Genomic DNA, 17,461 nt, shown 5'->3' with positions numbered 1-17,461 from the left:
TTGGTTCTTGTCAAGTTTGGGCAATTGCGGCAGAACAGTGGCGCGGTGGGAAAGGCTGGTGGGCAGCGTTCGGGGTCGGGAAGTGCTCCGCTGTCTGTGTTCAGAGATCATGGCTCTCAGGGCGCCCTCGAAAGGCACTGTGAGCCTTACCTGCCCAGGCACAAGGCGTGGCAGCAGGGAATTCAACCACAGGCCAGGACAAACACTGCCTGTGGCTGGGCAATGGGCTTGTGAGCGCACGTGACTTCTGATAATGGTCTCGCTAGCCTTTCTGTCTCAGTGATGGGCCGCTCTTCCCCAGGTGCCCTCGTGCTTGTTGCTAGCAATATCCATACTGGATGTTTTATTTTTGCTTTATGACAGTATTTCCCAAGGCTGTTTTCGGAATGGAAGTGGCTGTGTTCGCCGTAAACACAGTCGAACAGTGTAGTTTTGAGTCAGCCCTTTTCCTTCCCTGGTTCTCACCCTGGGGCAGCTTTGGGCTTTGGGGGATTGGAGGCCATAATTGCCCTGCAAGTGTAATTCCTTAGAGGACAGAAGAACTTTGAAACCACACACACACACACACACACACACACACACACTTTATACGTGTGGGCAACTGGAAGGAAATCAGGTTCCAGTTGTTGAATTTTAAGACGTAAACTGTTTTACTAGTCAGTTGAATCACAGTTACTTGAAGTGTTAGGAATCACATTTGTTTCAAAAGGAAGATTGAGCACTGGGGTCAAGTAGCGTGGCTCTGAAGAGAAGGTGTTTGTGCTGTAAATATTTGTGGTTATAATTAGGCCTGTGGTGTGTATGTTGTGCAGTTAAGTGTTTCTCCTTTTGTGAGAAAGCATCACATCCATCTCAGGAAAGAAATAGATCCGTCACTAAGTCCCATATCTTACCTCCAATGTGATGTCTGCTATTACCAGCCCGGACACCTTACTCAGCGATGTGGAGGAGTCGTGTGGAAGAGGGGCAGGAAGATCTAGCACCAAAAAGATGGACTTGACTCCTAGCTCCTCTAACAGTGGGGTGACCTTCCTTCACCCTCCTTCGCCTTCATCTCCAGAGCAGGAATGTGGGGGGATTAATCGTGACAATTACCATCTATCGCAGATTTACATCACCGTGGCCCGGGTACTGCTACTAAGCCATTGACATAAGTGTCCTCATTTGGTCCCACCCACATCAAGTGAGATGCTTTACCTCTGGACTGGGAAGGGCTTTCCAAGCACAGAGCCAGCAGACACTTCAGAGGAAGCACTGACTTAACTATATAATAACACTTAGATTTAAAATTCAAAAGAACTAATCAGATGCTTAATATAAAATTTTCAAAACTATCACACCTTTACAGAATAATAAGCAAAGCTTAGAGAAAAGCAAGTACATAAACTGAAAAAAATGAAATATTTAATCTCACTGGTACGCAAAGAAATTAAAATAAAAAGAATAGCACTTTGGGCTGATCATATTAAAACCAATAGCACTCTTTTTTTAACCTGGAAATACTCACTGTGAGCCAGGATATAGTGGGAGCTGCACCCTTTTATGTTGCTGGTGGGCATGTAAATTGGAACAGATTTTCTCTCCAGCAATGTGACAGAATGCGTCAAGAGCCTCAACAAACGTTCACACTCAGCTGATCTGGTAATTCCACTTCCAGGAACTTATCCTGAGGAGATAATCAGACATGTGGGCAGGAATTTATGTAAAAATACTAACTTCTATGTAATTTTTATTTGGATACAACCCAAATAGCTAACAATAGAGCATAATTCCGTAGGAGAGAATGATGTGCACCATTGAAAATTGTATTTGTGAAGAATTTTGTATGAATGAGGGAAATTCTCAAAATATAATAAATGGTATGATCTTAATTTTATTAAAGAAAAAAGGGGAAAATACACACATAAGATTAAAAAAAAAACTAGAAGGAAATATACCAAAATGTTAGCGATGATCTGTGTCTAAGTGGTGGGATCATGGTGACTTGTATATTCTTTAAGCTTTTCTTATTTGTTCCGTGGGATCCAGACAAGAAGAGAAGGGGAAAGATTGTGTATTATAAAACAGTTCTCTTTAAACTGTTCATGAAGTGTTCCAGTATAAAAAAATTGTAATTGGTGCAAATAGAAATATTTTTAAGGCTTTCTCCACTATCTGTGGCTTTAGCGTACCAAGTAAACCAGGACAGACAGATGCAGAATCAAGGCTGCGTTCACACCTCCACACCTGAGATAGGCGTCGTCTTTAAATAAAACCTCTTCTAGACCCCAGGCTAATGTTGGACAACATTAGTCATTAACACTCATGTTGTTATCCACTGATTTTATATTTGGAGATTTCATGCCACTCAACAGTGTTCTGACTGTAGGGGACATTGAGTGAGAATCTGTTTTTGTCTGTCACATGGATTGAGAAACAGGTTCACTGATGACATTAAATCTGCCCCGCAGATTTGGGGATTTTGAAATGAATTTGTTTAAAATAAAGATGTCAAGTGTGGTAGGTCTGTTTTGGCAGGACCATCCCCAGTACCAGCCCTGCATATTTGAAGGGCGGGTTGCTTTAATTAAGGTTCCCAGCAGTATGGTTGCAAGTGATAAGTGAAATTAAAAGCAGTTCTCACTTCCCTTTACAACCTCATGGTTACTTTCTCAGGGCTCATTGCCGCACTAGCCCAGCAACGACAAGAAATCAACATCACATCTATATCTGTATAAAAACAGCATTTCACCTTGTGGCTGTAACACACACACACACACACACACACACACACACACACACACACACCCCACGCTCCTAGTATGACACAGTTCCATTGGCGTATGCCAGAATGGGGGCATATCTATATAGATGGGTAGCTATAATTGCTAAGTATGAAAGTTGAAAGAATGCTTGTGGTATCTAAGAGTCTTTATTTTTATTTTTTTCAAGAATTTTTAAATGTTAGAGAAAACGAGAATAGAGATGAGCTTTCCTTGAACTAGAAGTTCTCAAACTTGTTGAAACAGTATCTGGCACTAGTGCCCAGGGTGTGTATCTACACTTGGTCTTAGCCAAAAGGCTGAGAAGCGGTGGGAATGTGCATTTTAAAGTCTCTGCCGGAAATTCTGATGCTGACTATTGACGCTGACATTTGGGAACCATTGTCTTAGCGGTGCTATCCTGTCATATATTTTATTCCGCCCTATCCAGTATGATACCCACCAGCCAGCTGTGGCTCTGGAGCTTTTGAATCACAGCTAGTATGACTGAGGGACTGAACTTATCATTTTAATTAGTTAATTTTTAATTTGAATGTGCATAGCTACTTGTAGCTAGTAACTACCCTGTTAGAGCAGCCTTAACCTACAGTCCACCGCCCTTCACCTGGGATGAGATGAAGCCATCTGTCAGCCCGCCCTTCCACTAGGTTGTGCATTTCATTACTCTGACACAGTGATGCTCGGATGAAGGCTCAGAGCTTTTACTGTAACTTCTAGGTGCTGGTAGCAGCAAATGTGGCTCCAGAACCTCCTACTGGGGGAGTCCAGGGCCATCGTGTGCTCCTTAGCCACACTCATTCACGTGAGCTGGGTTTTGTGATATAATTTGCTCTGCATAGTCTTCAGCCCCCTGCTCAGAACATCAAATGGTGCTTCTCACAGACTTCCTCATCCCACAAAACTGAAAACCAAACTCTCATTCTCACCCCAGGATTTCTAACTCATTGTATTTGTTTTTTATCGTTTTATTTTTAACTAAGGAAATCATGTTTAATCTTCTCTCCTGTTGTTTAAAGGGTTTAAAAGTTCAGCATGGTGAGTTTTTATGGGACTTTTATGGGAAGCCAAGTGTTGTAAACATATCCACACTATCCCAGTAGTATAGTTTACCAAATCCTTTTCCTATGCACACCGACCTGACTTCCCTTCAAAATATGAAACAGATGGGTCCAATTAGAATCCTCCAGCTATTCCAGGCACTATGTTAGGGTTTCTCAGAATCCAAACCCGGTGAGATCAGGATAACTCTTGAACAGAAACATCACGACTGTAAGCTGGGTGGAGTAGGGGCCGTGTCTATCCATCCTGGGCTGTGTTCCGGCATCACAGCGCAGCTCCTGCCTCTCCCAAAGGCTTGGTACATGTTGGTTGAGTGAATTGATGTTCTTGCCACAGAGAAAGTGGACTGAAGGGACAATGTAAGAGAGAGAAGACAAGATCCAGAGAAAGGCCACATTTGGGATAAAGGTGATTTGATTTAGGACAAAGTGCTTGCCCTCCACGACTACTCTGTCACATCTAGCACGTAAGAAGAAGATTATAACACATAATAATCTACAGGTGACCCTTTGACAGCCCCCCAGGTTAGGGGTGCCGATCCTCCACGCATTCGAAAATCTGCCTATAACTTATAGTTGGACCTCGTATATGTGGTTCCCCATCCGCAGATTCAACCAATCAGGGATCGTGTAGCACTGTAATATTTATTATTGAAAAAAATCTGCTCTAAATGGACCTGAGCGGTTCAAGCCTGTGTTGTTCAAGGGTCAGCTGTGGTTCTCACCTGGTGAAGGTCAGTTAGTACCATGATGGTAATTTCTGAGACTAGTGAAGGGCTCTGGAGAATTGAAATTGCTCACAGAGGTGGAATCAGGAAAGACTGGTTTAATTTCAGCTCATAATAATTCAGATGCTTTTGTGCTGTGACCTGTTTATTTTTTTGTTGTCTAATATTACAGTTCTAAGAAACTTAGCAGTTAAATTGCCTATGATTGTGCTGTATCTGCCTGCTTATCGGCATGTTTTATTTTCCTGAAATTTTAGGCACAGAAGAATGAGAGAGAATCTATCCGACAGAAGTTGGCACTTGGCAGCTTCTTTGATGATGGCCCAGGAATTTATACCAGCTGTAGCAAAAGTGGGAAGCCAAGCCTTTCTTCCCGGTGAGTGTTCTTTTGAGCTGATTTTCTGATATGTACCTAATGGATTTTGTCATCTGACTGTAAGTTTAATAAGAAATATCCTTTAAATCCTTGAGTATTTTCCCCCCATAATACTGCCGCCTTGACTTGGATACTAGACAGATCCCTCCCCAACTGTTTGTTGGGTTTTGTTTTTGGTTTTCAGTTTGGGGGATTTGGGGCCCATTTGCCCAGCTATTTGAGGTCAGATTTCTATATTTCACTTTTTCCCTAGACACAGTTCTGATTTTGCGCTGTGCTGAGGGAATCAGGCTACACTCTTAAGCAAGCCCTGATGCTAGAGGAGTGTGGCAGACCACCAGATTTCCCATTAAGCAGTCCCAGGGCATCCAGCCTCACCCCTCTGATACATCTGATTGCAGTGAAGACTGGTAGCTGAGAAATACAATCCCCACTTTGATCACTGAATGTTTATTACAGAGCTTAATCTGTTCTCCAGGTGGTTTTTCTTGATCTTAATTGATTCCAGGATATCATTGGTCATTTTGTGTAGCTTCTAATTCCAATTAAAATATATTAAAATTATAATTTTACCTAGAAAATAGGGCTGTAGACCATAGCTTCGCAAATTTTAATGTGCACATGAACCACCCGGGGATTTTGTTAAAATGCTGATTCTGATTCAATAGGTCTGGGTGGGGCTTAAGATTCTGTATTTCTAACAAGCTCCCAGCTGATGTCCATGCCACCAGTCCATAGGTCACACTTTGATTAGGGAGGGTATAGACAGTCTGCAAAATTAGCTATCATAAATACAGGTATTCCAAATGATCAAGCACATAGAACACTGCTTTAATGAAGATCTGTCATCATTCTCTTGATCCCTCCCCAAATGTCTGTGTCTTGCCTTGGGTTCTCTAAGAACAAATATCCCCTGTGTAAATACTTGGTATATTTGCCACATTAAGCGAAGCATGGGAGACAAATGATAAGCATTTATTCATGCATTAATTTGGCCAATAAATTTCCACTCTTACCTTCGTTTGAGGCCAGGAATTAGACACTTTAGTATTTTATCTGGCTACCAGTAAGCCTCATACTTCTCTCTGATCCTTACAGACTTATCTAAATCAGCAAAAATCGGAAAGCACACACACGCTCACATACGCGCGTGTTTAGGAGGCACTGTGGGTGGGTTGGTGCCTTGGGCACAAGCTGTGGTTTGGCCATGCAGTATTGAGGCATGTCTTCCTCAGCTGGGTGTGGGTGCCAGCCCGTCTCAGGATTCCCTCACTCTTTGTCATGTGGACACCTTCCAGAGCTGGAAGGTCAGCCTTTCCCTGTGCCGTAGAAGAACCTCCTTCCCCTCCCAGGCGGATGTGACAGGAAGAGCTCCTGGAGACCTGAGTCAGTCCTAATCAGCTTCTAATTTTGAGACTTGAATAATTCACTTAGTTTTACCATTCCTCAGTTTCCTCATTTTTGTAAAATGAGAAGATTGGACCGTACAGTCTTAAAGATCTCTGCCACTGCTCTCTCCTGTTCCCCAAAGCACCACAAAGTCCTCTTCTAGAAACTCCATTTCTCTGCTCATCAGTGTCACATCCATCTGGTCCAAATGGGAGGTCTGTGTTTCATGTGTGTGTGTGTGTGTGTGTGTGTGTGTATTATATGGCTTATATGTGTGTGTATATTATATGTGTGTGTAAATTATATGGCTTTGAAAGTAAAGTAGAATTAATCTTAACTACAGAATATATAATAGCAGCACAAAATAAAAGTAACAGTCTCTGGTCCCATCCCTTGCCATCCTCATCTCTCTCTCCAGAAATAACAGCCTTTAACTCCTTAGCTGTTTCTGCTGGCATTTATATCTCTGAGTAAAATGCTTATCTTCTTAGCTTTTACTTGTAAACCATCTATTGACTACCAAGTGAAGAAAACTTGGATTTAACTCTCTTTTGCAGCTCTCCCACAGATGTATCTAAATACCTCCCCCCTCCTCCCTGTATAATTATTTCATAATTTGGGGTCAAATAACTCTTCAGTCTTACATTACTAAGATCATAGATTATTCACGCTGAACCATGCAGTAAACTATGATTACCTGAAAAATTGTGGTGTTTGTTCTGAAATTTAAATGGCCCCATTTTCCCCTTTTTCAGTCCATGATTTTGACTGCTATTTTATATCCACTGTGTGAATGTGTCACAGTTTATTTAACCACTCATCTGATGATAAGCATTGGGTTGCTTCAAAGGTTTTGATCTTATAAACAATACTGCTTATCCACGTTCTTGTATATGTCTTCTGCTGTCCATGTGCAAGTGTATCTTACTCCACCGAGGAGTGGAATTACTAGGAAAATACATGAATCTTCATATTTAGAAGATAATGCCAAACTGTTCTACAAAATAGTTGTGCAAGTTACACCCCTACCAGCAAAGTTTCAGACATCCTGTGGATCTGTAGACTTTCTAACACTTAATGTTATTGCCAGTTTCTTTTACATTTTACTAATTGAATAGATATCAAATGGTATTTCATTGTGTTTATTAACCATCTCTGTTTCTCCTTCTGTGAAATGTCTATTTGGGTCTTATGTCCAGATTTCTATTGGATTCTTTATGGTTTTTTAATTGACTTATTGAAATTCTTTAGTATGATACTAATCCTCAGTATGTTGTATTCATGCCAAACGTCTTCTCCCAGGTTGTAACTTGTCTTTTCACTCCTCAATGTGTCTTTTATGACCAGAAGTTCTTCATTTTAATATACTAATTTTTATCTAACTTTTATAGTCAATCCTTTCTGTGTCTTATATAAAAAATCTCCTACCCTAAGGTTCCAAAGACATTAACCTAGATTTCCTACTTTGAGTTAAAAGTGTTTGTTTGTTTGTTTGTTTTTTAAGTCTGTAATCACCAGGAGTTGGTTTCTGGATGCGGTATGGAGAAGTCTCATTTCATCTTTTTCCATATACTTGATTGTTTTTTCCATCATGTTTATTAAACAGTTCTCTTTTACTCAGTGACCTGACAGACCACTTCTGTATATACTGTACATTGATGTACATCAAGTTCAGCAAAATACTCTTGGGATTTTGACTATAGAATTGCATTGCATCTGTAGATAATTTAGGGGAGAATGACATTTTCACAATATTAAATCTTCTATCCATGAACATGCCCTGTCTCTCCTTTATCTTACTGAATATTTCTTAATAACATTTTACAATTTTCCATTTTTTAACATTTTTTATTGATTTATAATCATTTTACAATGTGTCAAATTCCAGTGTAGAGCACAATTTTTCAGTTATACATAAACATATATATATTCATTGTCACATTTTTTTCTCTGTGAGCTACCATAAGATCCTGTGTATATTTCCCTGTGCTATACAGTATAATCCTGTTTATCTATTCTACAATTTTGAAATCCCATCTATCCCTTCCCGCCCTCCGCCCCCTTGGCAACCACAAGTTTGTATTCTATGTCTATGAGTCTATTGTACAATTTTCCATTTAGAGATAGTGTATATCTTTTGTTTTGTTTATTTCTAGATATTTGCTCTTCTGGTATTATCTTAAATTCTCTTTGATAATCCTTTCTTACTGTCTCACTGCAACTTACTGTGTGTACTGGGCTTGTATCCAGCCACTTTGTTGTTATTATACCTATTATTTCTCTACTCTTCTATTATCTCTAAGAAAGTTGTCTGTACCTTCTTTGGGATTTTAAAACAATATCATCTACCAAAAAAATGGCAGCTTTTTTTTTTATTCCTTTCTAATCCTCATACTTCTGATTTCTTTCTTTATTTTATTGCACCAATAAGTACCCTGGAATACTGAGGATTAAAAATGGTAGTAGTAACAAGGATCTACTGTATAGCACAGGGAACTATATTCAATATCTTGTAATAACCTATAATGGAAAAGAATCTGAAGAAGAATATATACCTATATGTATATGTATAACTAAATCACTATGCTGTGCACCTGAAACTAACACAACATTGTAAAGCAACTATATTTAAATTAATTAATTAATTAATTAATTAAATGGCAGTATCTGGAATCCCTAGCTCATTTCTCATAGTAAATGAAATGCTTGTAATGTTTCTCCATTTATGATGTTAATTTTGTTTTCTTTACTGTTACTGTTTATAAGATTAACATTGTTCCCTTATATTCATAATTTACAGAGAATTTTTATCATGAATAGGTATTTAAAATTATCACATGCTTTTGCTGCATCTATTGAAATGATTATATGATTTACCCTATTAATCTATTAATGAGTTACATTTATAGATTTTCAAAATATTAAACAACCCTTGCATACCTATTATAAACCAGAACTGGTTAGGGGTATTAATCTTTTTCAGACAGTATTGGATTTTATTTACAATGTTTTATTTGCAATTTACAAAATACTTCTCATCCATCTGCATTGTGTCTTCCAGTTGTTTTTCAAACTCTTCTCTGTGCCGTTGTCTCCTTTAACATATTCTTTGTCCATGTAGGTTTATACCTTCTTTCTTTCTTTAATATTATTTTAGTAGGATTTCAAAAGAGAGAGTAGATCAATACCTGTATCTGATAGGCCATGTGTAAGTAGGAGTCTCATGGAGGTTTTCATTATTTTTAATAGCAGAAATACCTTTGCGAATAAAATCCTGGCAGAAATCATGTATGTAAAACAAAGCAGACCTCTGACTCTGAAGGAGAAGACTGGGGTGTCCCTGCCTGGAGAATGCCTCCCCCCCACCTTTCCCTTTAGTGCCGCTCTACTCCACCTCCAGTGCCCCTCACCATCCCTCCCCCATTGGCCCTCAGAGCCCACCTGAAACTCTTCTGGTGGGGAAGAATTTGAGAATCACTGAGTCATCCCCCCTCTTTGGAGGCACTGCTCTCTGAGCGCATATGTACTTCACAGTAGCTCATAACAAGCTACACTTGTTGACTCGCCATAAGGGAGATTATTTATATCCTGTTCTTTCAGATGTTTTCATCTCCACACTCTGGGATGAGATCATCCTCTCGGAGAACACGATTACTTTCTGGATCCCCTTTAGGATGAGGTTAATAATGAGACAATGTTTCTAACAAATATCACTCTATCCCTGTAAATCTGAAGTCTGCAAAGACTGTCATTCTCCCTCCCCAGTCATCGTGCAGGAGAAAAGCCTTAGGAAATGTTCAGTTGCAATTGTGTAGCCTGTGTTCTTCATCCCTATTAGAATTAATGTTTTCTTAATGTATCTGAAATTCTTCACTGAGCTCGAAATACCTTACCTCTTTCTCGCTCAAGTACTTGAGGGATATTAGAAATCTGAGGTCACTGATGTGGCACTCCAAAATATGCCGAAGCACGTGTTGAATCAGTTAGATAATCAAAATAAGGTAAATATTAGATGAATTTACTATTTACAAGAGCTCAGTACTCAATTTTAAACAAGGCTGAGGACTTAAAATGAATTGGCCAAGCAATGGATTCTGAAGTGCTAAGCTGACTTTTAAGGCAGGGCCTCCCCAGTTAAGTGGGCTCCTCGGCAGAATAACGGAGTTCTATTTGTGCATTTTAAAGGATGTGCATTTACCTGTAAAATTTAACTTCATGCACATTATGTGAGAAATTGTAAAGTAGCGTGAGGGTCTTCTGGGAAGATGGGTTTAAGCTGCTCTTGGAGTGTTAAGTCCTTCTCAGTTGGCCTTTGGGTTTCAGCCCCACTGAATTTTTCTCCTTGGTGCTGTCTCCTAAAGCACTTTTTAAAAGAGTGACAAGCTGTTAAATGTAAGCTGGGCTTACAATAATCCCATAAAGGCACTTCATGCCCAACACTGCAGCAAAAGAAGTTTTGATGTTGCTTCATAACTCAACTAATTAAATTTGACTTATACTGAAATGTGGCAAATTTAGGAAGCACTGTATTTTTCTTCTGAATTTGGTAATCCGCACATAATCAGCCTTTTCAAAATGAGCTTGTATGACCTTTGTCAGTGTTTTCTATTTGAAAATGTTTCAGCTAAAAGCTTAAAAGGAAATGAGAAAAATGAATGACCTATTTTTGAAATAAGGTTTCTAAGAAATATTCGATTTACTCACGTTCTTGGGGAAAATAAATATGCCTTTTCTCTTACTACTAGTATAATACTTTTCCATGAAATAGTTTTCCATTGACCCAATTAATCTGGCATCAGCATTCTATAGGATGCTGAGTTTAGAAAGCTTAGTGTTACTAAAGGAATGGAAACTGGCTTGGCTGCTAGAACACAGGACAGAGCTGTCATTAGTAATAGACATCCAGGAAATCTTTTATTTTTCAAACATTACAACCTGATTTGACATTGTGGAGAAAACTTTTCCTGCCTTCTCCATTCTTCTTTTCTCGGAGTAACCACAAAATAAACCTGACCCTCACTTCTCTTATTCCCTTGCCCAAGATAGATTTTATTTACACGCATATAAAAAGAAATACAATCGAATACAGTCTATTCATAAAATATGCAACGGGATGGTGTAACCTAGAAAAGGCTATACCCTTCTCTCCATATGTTGTGAAGATTGTGGAAAACATATTCCCCAGAGAGCTTCTGAGCCGCTGGTTTGAATAATGATCACTGTTTGCTTATCTCAGTCATTCCAACATCCCCAAGTCAAAACTCATTTCTTTCTTGTTCTTATAGGTTCATTGGTGAACGGCTGAGACAAGACCAATAATAGTTACCCCCACCTTCTTTTGTGTTTGGGCTGGGTCCCGGGGGCAGGGTTGGGGGAAGGTACCAGAGCCCAGAGAGTGGTATCACCAGGACTGGTAACAGTGATCTAGAGAGCCTTTAAGGAAATTGAATTCATAGGAGTTTTGAATGTGAGGAGCTGAGAATCTGAATATATAATCTGCCACAGAATCACAGGTCAAACCAGCATCATTTTGCCAGGAAAGTGAATCATCTTTTTGTCTCTAACAGTAATAACTTTTGCATAATTTCCTGGAAGAAGTAAGCGGAGTGGTGGTCATATATACCCAGCATGGGTGAGAAGAGGCTGTCCTGTTTCATCGCAATGAAATTAGCTTTCTTGGAGTAATAGGTGCATATTCCGGCAACCTATTTATAACATGCAACATGCCTTTTAAACTTCATATTAATCTCATACATGTGTACTATTACTTGCTTAGAAAACCTTTCATATGAGTAATTCCAAGGTATGTGTCATTGGAAATGGTAGTTTACAAATTCTTCTTTTTTACTATTTGAAAAGTTAATTTACAGAAAACCTGTCATTTTTTTATGCCCTCCTCCAAGAAGTACCTCCAATATTCTAAAATATTACACAATTTTAAAATTGAAGCAAAACTTGAGGAGTAATAAGATTAAAATGGCAAAACAAATTTAATTATGGAAGCCATTCTTCTCTTTTACAAACCTGAAAGCAAAGCAAATTGGTATTTGTTAAATTTTCTTTGTCTAATAAATAGCCTCACTTTACAATAATGCCAATGACCCCAGTTTAATTAGGTGCAATTAATTTTGTGCAAGCGAAATTTGACATCTTGCTCGAGGCATAACCAGCTGTACTCTGTCTTATGAATTTTTTTATTATCACCAATGAGAATTCAATTGTCAGAGCTATTGTGAAAGGGTGGGAGACAGGAAGAAAAAGGCCACAGGGCTGCATTTTATATTTAAAAATGACTCCAATGGACAGCCAAATGTTTAATTAAAAGAACTTCTAGGAATGATTGTTTTCATCCGTGCATCTTATTTGACAAGTTGTCATGACTTTATTACCACAATTTGCACTCCCTTTGGACAGTGGTCCTACATATGTGTCTGGACACACACAGCTCATATGAAGACCAGCTCCTTTGAGAGGTGAAAAAAGCTCTCACTGCTACTAGAGAACAGCCTCACTGACTGTAGGTGAGCTGTGTCATCTGGAGTTTATCCCAACCCTTTTGTTCAATGTTGTAAAATTTTCTGTGCCCCTCAGATTATTCTCATTCAGATTATCACATGCATTAACTACTATATACAAAATAGACAAACAACAAGGTCCTACTGTATAGCACAGGGAACTATATTCAGTGGCTTGTAATAACCTATAATGAAAAAACATGGAAAAGAATATATATGTGTAACTGAATCACTATGCTGTATACAGAAATTAACACAACATTGCAAATCAACCATACTTCAATTGAAAAAAATAAGTAAATAACATGGGGAAAAAAACCCATGGAAAGTTACTTTGGAAAACCACTGCCAATTAAATGGTGATACATGCCTCCTTAACACTCAAAATTTTTATTTTAGTTATTGAAATTAACTAAGTTATTGAAATAAATTTAGTTATTTATTTAGTAATTTTAGGCTTATTTGGATATACATTTTTATCCCAATGTGTCTTTTGGGCATAAAAAAGAAAGAAGAGAAAGTGAAATATGTTGGTTAAAGTCGTCCTAAACCCTCTTCATGTTCACAGTCCAGCTCTCCATTTAACCACTTCCCCTCAGAGTTGTCCATCTTTGCTTTCCCCGCAGTGTCACCCTTGGTGCCATGAGGAGGTGCTGTGCAGCACCTTCCAAGCCACTGTCCCCTATTCTGCAAGTTTTGATGCTGGCGCCTTTTTGTTCATATCAGAGGTCATGAATGGTCCACTGCCAGAGCCCACCTCCTCCTCAGTGGTCCTTATCTCGTTCGTTGGCTGATGGGGTTACAGGTCAGCAGAGCAGTCATGCCACCAGCAGCCTGGGTGGCTGAGGTTGGGAGGCACATCCTGACTTTAAAGATGGCCACATATGAATATAACCACGAGTCACAGAATCATTGCAATTCAGTAAATCTCTGCATTCTTTTTAATGGCTGCGTAGAATTTAAATGACCACAAACTAAATCGTGAAACAGATTATCTTTGAACGAAACTGACTCTGGGAGCCCCAGCATTTTTTAAAACATGAACATAAAAAGTGGTGAAAGCAGTGAGTCAGTGTTCACGAGAGGGAAGGAATTTGCAATTAAGATTTTTCACCAGATCCAACCACACCCACACCCCTCAGAAACATCCACAGGCCCTGACTCTTCCACCACCACGTCTTTACCCCAGCCACGTGAACCTTGTCTCAGGTTGGGAAGGGGACAAGCGAGTTTCAGCTCCAGCAGTGGAAACTCATCAGCGGGTCTGGCAGATACAGGTGTAAACTCTGTCTGGTCTGGGTAGAATAAGTAGGCAGGCTGGCTTGGAAAATACAAACAGTTAAATGTATTATCAGTTACATTTGAGTCTATAATCTGTGCAGATCTGAAAAGGGGAATGAGATAGAGACTGGGCTGGGAAGATGTCAACAGTTGAATCAAAGAGTCCATCCCCAGAAATGTTCCCTTATAAGAGAATGTGTTTCTTACTGCCTTCTCAGAGGATCTCCCACCGCCAGTACCCTGCCAGAAACAAAAGCCCAGCCTGACTCATATGTGAGTCACGATCCCTGCATAGACACTGTCTGAGTCAGACCCGCAGCAATCCTCTTCCAGCTGTCACACATTTAATCCTACTCACCTTTCTGCAACACACAAGCGCTAATCAACTTGCCCATTTTTCTGTCCTTTTCCTTTTTTAATTCCTGCTAAATGCCTACACGTGGCAACTCAGAGGCACTCAGAAAAATTTGAAGTCATCTGAATTTCTTCCACCAAAAAAATCTAGGTATATTTCCAGCCACTTTTTCTGTGCATATATCTTCATATTTTTGTTTAGAGTTGAACCCATGCTATACCTATTGTTTTTAGCTTGTTTGTTTTTGTTTATCACTTAGCAGCACATGAGGAACATTGCCCATACTCGTAACTGTTCTATCATGTGTATTTTTACTAGCTGCGTAATGGTCCCTCATATATTTTACCATAATGTACTTAATCTCTTGTTGTTAGACGTTAGACATTGGAGTTGTTCCCAGTTTTTTGTTTTGTTTTTGTTTTGCTTTTTTTTCTTCCATTTCTTTTCTTCCTTTCAGAAATTTATTCTAACATTCTTAAAGTGCCCTGGCTTCTCAAGACACTCTCCTAGAATAAAATGCCAGCTTTGTGACCTTGTAAAATTTAACCTCCGAGCGTTAGATTTCTCCCATGTAAAATGGGGGTCATAATAGTTTATGTGTACCCAAGGATTAGAGGTAATATATGTGAAGTGCCCCCAACATAGCAGATGCTCAAAAGTGGGGAGTCTTTTTATTTCAGAATGTGGATTGCTTAGAAATCATTTGGCTTTAATTAAGATGAAAGCAGGCCACAACTGGCATCTGGGAGAGATGGCTGTTTATCATTATTCCAATATCAGAAGAGGCCTTATTTCTGGTCTTCAATTCATGCAGAAAATATTTCCAGTGAAAATGCATTTTTTAACATTAAGATCCTATAATTCCAAATTTAATTATGTAAGTGGTCATTAGTAAAGAAACTGGACACTGATGTGAAATTAGAACCAACAGCTGTCTGAGGAATGCAAGTATTTATAGCTCCCTGGAGAATCGGGTGAGGCTGCAGGGGCTGCTGCTCCGCCAGAGAAAAGCTGGTGAAGGCTGGGCCACTTTTCTCCCCTTTTCTTAAGCAGTGAAAAGGCTCTGTGGCCACGTGGAGTTGGCTGCCTATCAGCTCTCACATGAACGAGTACAGACAGAAGGTCCAGGACTAAACAAGCCTTAGAAAAGGGAGCAGAAGGAAAGGGTGTGCAGGAGGAGGAGAAGAAAACCCAGACAGGGCCGCTCACACTCAGCCGCCTTTGGAGCTGCCTTCCTCGGCTTTTGGTGGGGAAGCCAAAAGCCTGAGTCCTGTAGACGTGGGGCGGGGACAGGACATAGACGCGATACCCGCCTCTCCACCAGCCAGTCCCCTCTCTAACACATAGTTTGGAACGACCATTAACCTCTCTCGGCACGTAACTGCTGGAGGTCGGCTTTGCATCCCTCTTCTGCGTTTGTGCCCCCCCCCCCCCCGCCGCCATGCGCCAGACCTCCTTCTGCAGTTAGTTCCCCACTCATTCACTCTTCCTAATTAACATCTTACTTACGAGTCAATGTCCAGGTGAGTGAAAGTGTTCCTTTTCCCATACATAAGATAGACAGTGTCTAGCATTTTTTGAGTTCTCTTCCAGTGCTCTATATGGTCCACGTTTCTCTTTGTACGTTGTGGTTGAATGATCCAAGCATTTGGTATCTGTTAGAGGACCTGGTTTCTGTTTCTGGATCAACTACTACTGTGCATCCACTTAATACAGGGGGCATGAACTATAAAGTGCCCCCAGGGGCCAGCAAGAAACGTAAAGGAATGAAGTAACCCAGAGAAAAAGCAATAGGTAGGACTGTAGTGAACTAGAGGGTGTTGTGCCCTGGCCAGAGGGGAGGCAGCGACTCAGCACTGGCTGATCGGTGCCGTGGGGCTGGTTTGCAGAGATGTTGTTGCCTGATCATCAAATGGATGGATGAATGAACAGTTAAGCATCCCCCTTCTCTCTAATATAGTTATAAAACTCATTTATCGTACTTTTGGGTGTGTGATGATGTATGTTAGACCAGTAATCTTTGTACCTGTTATATGAATATCACTTTTTTTTAAGTCAAATTAACTCAGCCATAAAAAAGAACGAAATTTAGCCATCTGTAGCCACGTGGATGGACTTGGAGGGCATTATGCTAAGTGAAGTAAGCCAGAAAGAGAAAGACAAATACTGTATGATATCACTTATATGTGGAAGCTAGAAGACGCAGCAAACTAGTGAATAGAACAGAAAAGAAGCAGACTCACAGATACAGAACCCAAGCTAGTGCTTACCACCTTTGACACCTAGGAGAGATGGCTGTGAGGAGAGGGAAGGGGGCGGGGCAGTACGGGAGTAGAGGAGTAAGCAGTACAAACTATTAGGTATAAAACAAGCCACAGGATATCACAGGGGACACAGCCAGTATTTCATAGCAACTATAAATGGAGTATAACCTTTAAAAATTGTGAATCACTATATTGTACACCTGTAACTTACATCATATTGTACTATACTTCAATACAAATTTGTTTAATTTTACAAATTATCATCCCATGCATTACACACTCTTTAACAACAGAAAGTTAACACAACCCACTAATGTAAAATAAGAAATAGCAGTGTATTTTCACAATAAATATTGGGAAGCAGAAACTTTGCCTTTCCTTTTGTATTTTTAATGGTAATTCTGTAACTCTCACAGTAGATGTTAATATGAAACAGTCAGTAGGGGAGAGAAGAGTAAGGAGCAAGGTTTGGGAGATGGAAAAGGTATTTTACAGTTTATTAAGGAGTAGCAGCACCTCATTTTAACTCACCTCAGCACAAGAGATACCATTACATGTGCTGTATATTAGAACTTAACCAAGCCCCAACTGTTCCCAGTCTTTCTTCATGGCCATTCCTTTGAAAAATGAAATGTGTTTATAGCTACCGTTGGGTAATTACAACCCACATTTTATATTTCATCCTCTTTGAAATTCTCATGAAACAGAAAAAGATAATGGTATAAAATATGGG

General features: G+C 39.7%; 1 protein-coding gene across 8 annotated transcripts in view; it reads left to right on the top strand.

Annotated features, from left to right (window-relative positions):
- Positions 1-17,461, top strand: part of SCHIP1 (schwannomin interacting protein 1) — a 141,003-nt gene that overhangs the window by 109,227 nt on the left and 14,315 nt on the right. For all 8 annotated transcript variants that reach the window (XM_074368922.1, XM_074368921.1, XM_074368911.1 and 5 more), the window contains one exon: positions 4,806-4,924. In XM_074368922.1, the coding sequence (XP_074225023.1) occupies positions 4,806-4,924 (119 nt within the window). The remainder of the gene's footprint in view (positions 1-4,805; positions 4,925-17,461) is intronic.

The sequence above is a fragment of the Camelus bactrianus genome, chromosome 1, assembly GCF_048773025.1.
Source record: "Camelus bactrianus isolate YW-2024 breed Bactrian camel chromosome 1, ASM4877302v1, whole genome shotgun sequence".
Lineage (NCBI taxonomy): Eukaryota > Metazoa > Chordata > Mammalia > Artiodactyla > Camelidae > Camelus > Camelus bactrianus.
The sequence above is the reverse complement of the archived record's forward strand: the minus strand, read 5'-3'. Positions and strand labels throughout refer to the sequence as shown.